The sequence below is a fragment of the Podarcis bocagei genome, assembly GCF_964188305.1.
Source record: "Podarcis bocagei genome assembly, chromosome: 7".
Taxonomy (NCBI): domain Eukaryota; kingdom Metazoa; phylum Chordata; class Lepidosauria; order Squamata; family Lacertidae; genus Podarcis; species Podarcis bocagei.
In genome coordinates, this window is record NC_138132.1 from 83,477,213 (window position 1) to 83,483,568 (window position 6,356).

The following is a 6,356-nucleotide window of genomic DNA, read 5'->3' on the forward strand; positions in this document are numbered from 1 at the left end:
AGCGTTTAAAAGCCACCCTTTCCGAGGTCTGGCTTTGTGGCCGCTGATCTTACAATATCAGTGCAGAGAGCAAGAAGGACCTTTCTTAAGGTCAGCTGAGGAGCTTTTGCACAAGGAAAGTCTCTTAGCCCACGGACTACAGAGAAACCTCCCTTTGTATTGTCTGGACAGGAAGTGATGCAGTGCGTGGAGGAGCTGAGCATACCGGGAGTGCTGCCTATGTTTGTACAGGTGGGCGTGGAGTCAACCCTGGAGCGGAGTCAGATCACCAGAGACCACATGGGCCAGTTGCTGTATCAGCTGGTGCAGTCGGAGAAGCTCAGCAAGCAGGACTTTTTCAAGGGGTTGGTAGTCTGCCAGGGAAGGAAGCAAGATCTCTGGGTATTTTTTCTTTCTTTCATGGGTGCTCACTACAAACAGTTACATTTGGGCTGGATGCAGAGAGTGACCAGCTGCCTCCCAGATGGAATGTGCCTTGAGCAACTCTGCTTCCCTCCTTAGGTTTGCGGACACCTTGGAGACGGCAGACGACATGGCCATCGATATACCCCACATCTGGTTATACCTGGCTGAGTTGGTGACGCCTATGTTGAAAGAAGGAGGAATCTCTATGAGAGAACTTCTGACGTAAGCTGCACTCTTTCTCCGTTAGCCGTGGGGTGATGCTTGCACTGGCTGCCCTTGGAACTCCTTGCATTGATAAGGTCAAGCTAGTCACAGTCAACCGCAGTGACCTATGCGAGACCTGTTGCTTGCTACAAACTGTATTGTTATTGCCTTGGGGCAGTGAATTTCCACACCCCAGTTAAGCCAGATTTAAATCTGCCAGACCCCTCATGGGCCTAATTTGTCGCGTGTACCAGTTAAACTGACGTCAGGCAATGTTTCTTTTTGAATGCACACTCCCAAATCACGAAGGGATTTGCACAGACCTCAACTAAAACAGGGGCTTTCACAGAGATTTCAGTGTAAACCCATCATGAGTCTGGAGTAAGGTGTGCTTCAGCTGTTGGACAGTGGGGACATGCCTTACCTCCAGCAAAGGAACGCTTAAGAGCTCATTTTAAGCCACACTAGCCCTAGTCCCACACCTGATGTCTCATATGATGGCAGATGGGTGCAGTTTACCAGAAAGTCTGGCAGGCTAAATAGGGTTTCCCAGCAGGCCAGCAGCTTGCCACAAGTAGAGGGTGGCAACTCCCCAAATATCCTGCCTGTCAAACCTTGTCTGCTGTGATCTACCTCCAGCTCCAGAACAGAGTTGCTTCTGTGGTCGAAGATTCAAGTACAACTTAGTGAAGGCCAGAGCCCTCACCCCCTTCGTGGTGGCATTTCACCATGTGCTAGTTGCCTGTCAGGTGGCAAAGCTTACACTGTTCTCTTGCTCTCTCCTATTGCAGAGAATTTAGCAAACCCTTGCTCCCTGTGGGACGAGCCGGCATCTTGCTTTCCGAAATATTGCACCTTCTATGCAAACAAATGGTAAGTGTTCCAGGCCACTTGCAGATCTGGATGTGTGTGCGCAAAGGGAATCCGTAGTGTACTGAAAAATGTCAAGACGCCTGCCCAAGACTCCCAAGTCAGTGAGTTGCATTCACATTTTTCCTGAAAAGGCTTTGAAGCTGCCTTTAGTTGATCAGGAGCAGGAATCACAGCCTCATTCTGAAGATGCTTCGAATTCAGAGATGTTCCCAGTTGCTGCCCCAACCTAAGCAGGCCCCTACCCTAGAAAGGGTGGCACTTTCTTGGCCCCACTGATTGCTGAATCCCATTGACCCAACAGCAGCATTGGATTGAGCCCTCTTGTTGGAAAAGAACATCCTAAAGTCAGGATATTGAATGTGATACTTTGCACTCACCCAGGTTTCCCCCTCACCCCTGAAAAAGAACTGTCATGGTGGGGTTGGAGGTTGCTTTGAACACCGTGGCTGTTTTGGGTCTCCCTGCTCTTCTCTCTTTGATTTTTCAAATTCCTTCTGTGTTCTAGAGCCATAAGAAAGTGGCAGCCTTATGGAGGGAGGCTGGCCTCAGTTGGAAAGACTTCTTACCTGAAGAGGAGGATGTCCACACCTTTCTCATGGAGCAGGTGAGTTGGGAGCCAGAGCAGGGTCACTCTGACCTTTTGGTCACTCTGTACACTTCTGATAGGGGGAGGAGGTTTGACTAGATGCTGTGTTGTCCCTTGAGGTGGAACCAGCCTCCACTGCAAAAGCTCTTTAATCCTTTGGAAGAATAGATGGTTAAACCCCACTTCAGGGTGTTCATTGGCATGGGCGGGGGACCCTGCATGTCACGCCAAACTAAAGCCATTCTCTCTTTTCTTGTAACACTGTAGAAGTTGGACTTCACAGAGACTGACAGTTCCAGTTCCTCAGAAGCACTTTCAAAGAAGGAGCTCTCTGCTGAAGAGTTGAACAAACAGCTGGAGAAACTCATTATCGAGGACAAGGCGAATGATGAGCAGATCTTTGATTGGGTAGAGGTACAAAGCCCATGTCCATCTATGCCCGTACACTAATAAGTTAAGAGTTATTTTAACCCGTCTGTTACAGTTCCTGCAGCCTGGGCTCTTGGAAAGAGCAGCTCTCAGGAGTGGGCTCTTGGTTCTTACAGAATCATGGGGTTGGGAGCATTTCACCACAGCCCTCACCTGTCTCCACACTGCTTTCCTGACCCTCACTTTCACCAGAGTCTGGTTTCGCCCCTGGGGATTGCTGCTTGTCACCAGAACACAATTTTGCTCGCCTAGAGAGCTGCATTGTAGAGAGAAATTATTGCTTTTACAGATGCCAAAGGGTTTTGATCTGTAGCACTGAGTTCCATCCTATAATGCCTTTTTTATGTGACACTCCAGCAGCAGACTGTTTTTCCTGCTGAATAAATAACACCATAGAAGGCAGAGTTGGGGGAGAGAATATAAGCCATTCTCTTGCTCCCAGGAGCACATTGGGGTGAGCTGATCTGATAGGAAGCAGTTTAATGAGTGAGCTTATAAGATTCCTTCGTCAGCGAGTTCTTCGGGAGAGGTGCTGTGATGCAGCCCGTGGGCTTTTTTGACTTCTGCAAATACTCTTGATTTCAGGCTAATCTAGACGAGAGCCAGATGAGTTCACCTACATTCCTTAGAGCTTTAATGACAGCAGTTTGTAAAGCCGCTATTATAGGTGAGTAATGTTCATCCAGAAGTTTTAGACATGAAGCCATCAATATCTTTCCTCTGTTTTGCATGGAATTTGAATTCTTCACCACAGTCTCTTTTTAAGCATGCTCTCTGCATGAAATGTCCCACTGATGAGACACAGATAATGAGCGACCAGAACAGGTCATGTTAATGTGTCTTCCATTCCAGGGATTTTTGGGATTCTCCAGATCCTTTTTTTCTGTGGATCCAATCCATATCATTTGGAAGCATACTATGGTTGGAAGAAGAGAAATCACCTACCATATTACCATTTCCACCAGTTGTTTTATATCCCGAGTTGTTCCATTAGAAAATATCAAGTGATAACTGTTCCAATGGCAGTTCTTCATTTTGAGGGTGTGTGTAAGAAGATCCTTGAATTCTAGCCAGCAGTGGCCCCCATGGATTTGGGGCAGGGGTGGCAGTGAGAGTGTTGCCTTTTTGCCTTCCAGTTTCTGTGCATTAATCCTTTTTGTGCTTTTGTAGTGTAGCTGAATGGGGATTTAGTTGGCTAAAGTCCATGCTTGTGGCCACTTCAGAAGTTCAGTAAAGCTATGAGGGGAGAGGAGAACATTAACACACCAGCTAATGAGTCCCTGCATATAGAAAACAAGTGTGTCAGGTTTCTGTCCTTCCTGACATGCTAGCTTTCTGTGTGCAGAGATATTGGGGGGATATGGAAGAGCATTCCACAATGTGAACCCCACTCCTGTAGTGTGAAGAGTTACCACCCAGTGAGAGTCAAGCCTAAATATTTTTAGATCCTAGATACAGGTAGTGATGTATTCCATCTTTTATATTTTGGTACCTAAAATTGCAGGAGGTAGGATGAAGTGACACAGCCTCTTCCTTTCAAAGCTTCTAATTTTTGGAAGATGAGCTGGTGAAATAAACCTTTCCAATTGCATACGCAGTCCAGACGTTGAAGAATGTCCAATTTCTGTTGCCGCTATCCCTTTTGCCTTGAATTGAGATTTGTCTGTGAAGACAGAGGATAGATAAGAGTTGCCTGCCTTCCTCCTTCCTCGCCAGCTTTTAACCAAACGCTGACATTGAATCTCTTCTCTTTTCTAGTGGACAGTTCTAGCTTGCGAGTGGACACTGCTGTTATCAAGCAGAGAGTGCCGATCTTACTTAAGTACCTAGACGCGGACACAGAGAAGGAACTACAAGCACTTTACGCACTACAAGCATCAATAGTAAAACTTGATCAACCTCCGAGTAAGTGTACTCAGAGTCAGGGTGGTCTTTGGGTCTTGGTCCCTTGAATTGGGCTTGTGTAAAATAGGACGGAACATGATGTGCTGTCACTGGCTGTAGGGCCATTTGCTGGTACCCCAAAGCCAATTTATACTAGATTTTCTTGGGGTGCATCATTTTGCTTTTGTTCAGGATGAATAAGGGCCACAGAAAATCCTCCCTGAGTTTGAATGTGGCTCCCAGTCAGCAACCAAAAAAGGCAGCCCAGCTGTTTCCAGTTTCTATGTTTCCAGTCCTATTATCCTTGTCATCCAGAGAAATGGAGGAAATGTCAAGTATATAGCAATTTCCCCTCAGTTTTATATCATCCACATATTATTTATTTATCTATCTGTCTGAAAGCTTTTTGCAGTGTTGGGAGCCTGGATTCTAAACCTGCCCTGATGCAGGTTTAGCCCACGCCATCTGAACAAAAACCTACCCACTGTGGAGCCCTAGAAAGGCCTCTCACCTGGGAGAGGCTTCCAAGAGAGCCCTCTGAGCTCTGAAGAGCAATGATATTTGTGTTTCATTGGCTCCCTGATTGAGGAAGGACTAAAAGGGGTCAGACGGAGTAAATTTATAAAATATAAGTGGAGGGTTGGGTTGAAGGCTCAGCACACTGCAATTCACATTTGGAACTGAGCTTGCTAGCCAGTCGTGTCTGCTTTGGCTGCTGTCCAGGGGGGAGTGTTCACCTCTTCCTTTCCTTCCTCCGCAGATTTGTTACGGATGTTTTTTGATTGCCTGTATGATGAGGAGGTGATATCAGAGGATGCCTTCTACAAGTGGGAAAGCAGCAAAGACCCAGCGGAACAGAACGGGAAAGGCGTAGCATTAAAATCGGTCACAGCATTCTTCACATGGCTACGAGAAGCCGAAGAGGAGTCGGAGGATAATTGAAACTGAATTACAAAAAAAAAAAAAAAAACTCAAAAAACCCACAAAAAAACAATTTAAGTATTTTTTTAAAAAAAGTTTCACGTCTTCGCCAATCACAGTGCAGCAAGGCCAATTCTCGCGCAGAGCCCCCCCTTCCCCCACATGTGCACGAGTGGGAGAGGAGACAAAAAACCGATATAAACGCAAAGGCGATCATGGAGGACAAAAAGTACTTGAAAATTCAAGTCCACTTCAAACCTGAGGGCAGGAGCACTAAACCAAAATACATCTATTTATAGAAAAATATTTTCTGTTTTAATCTTTTATTTTTCCTTTTTAAACAAGGACTCCTACTTTAAAAAGAAACAAATCTCTTTAGACAAAAAGTGAGAACTTTAATTTATTATTTTAAGAACTGCAAATGTCAGTGTAATTTTTAAATTTGCAGTTTCTGTAGCAAATTGTATAATAGACAAAAAAACACACAGATAAATAAATTTCCCTCCCTTTTCAGAGCCACCTCAGTTTTGTTTCAAAGCACGGTATCTGTGTATTAAATTCTAAAGGGGTTTGGGAATGAACTAGGATGAGGGAGATGATTTTTTTTTTCCTTTTTAAAAAAAAGTTCAATTTTTTTCCGCCTGCCTCTCAGCTTGCTTTCCACAATTTAAAAAAATCAAAAGCAACAAAGCATAACCTTGGAGCTGAAGGAAAACCGCGTTTGAGAAAACGGCTGTGGACCAGACTGCTTGGAAAAATAACTTGCTCAAAGCAAAACAGTGCTATCCTGGAGAAAGAAGAAAAAAGAAGCAGCAGAAAGTACTAGTGATACTTTCAGAACCTTTAGAGCAACTTTAAGGCTTGTAAATACATAGAACAAATATTTAAAAAAAGAAAGAAATTGACTCGATACTATTTCTTTTCACTTTCAAAATATAAAGAACAAAATAAAGACAAACCTTGCAAGTTTAAAAGCACAAGAAAGTGGCTTCTTTTGATGGCAGCTTTGAAGGTGCCTGGCCCCCTCAAGCCATGGCATGCTGCCTCCCTCGGA

General features: G+C 44.9%; 1 protein-coding gene across 29 annotated transcripts in view; it reads left to right on the forward strand.

Moving 5' to 3' along the window:
* EIF4G3 (eukaryotic translation initiation factor 4 gamma 3) overlaps positions 1 to 5,910 on the forward strand; it is an 84,855-nt gene extending 78,945 nt beyond the window's left edge. For 28 of the 29 annotated variants that reach the window (XM_081202885.1, XM_081202886.1, XM_081202906.1 and 25 more), the window contains 8 exons: positions 172 to 344; positions 502 to 627; positions 1,401 to 1,482; positions 1,988 to 2,086; positions 2,336 to 2,482; positions 3,083 to 3,164; positions 4,256 to 4,402; positions 5,142 to 5,910. In XM_081202885.1, coding sequence (XP_081059011.1) covers positions 172 to 344; positions 502 to 627; positions 1,401 to 1,482; positions 1,988 to 2,086; positions 2,336 to 2,482; positions 3,083 to 3,164; positions 4,256 to 4,402; positions 5,142 to 5,323 — 1,038 coding nt within the window. In that variant the 3' untranslated portion in view covers positions 5,324 to 5,910. Of the gene's footprint in view, positions 1 to 171; positions 382 to 501; positions 628 to 1,400; positions 1,484 to 1,987; positions 2,087 to 2,335; positions 2,483 to 3,082; positions 3,165 to 4,255; positions 4,403 to 5,141 lie in introns of those variants that run through there. The other variant, XR_014010294.1, reaches the window with a different exon arrangement.
* The last annotated feature ends 446 nt before the right edge of the window (positions 5,911 to 6,356 follow it).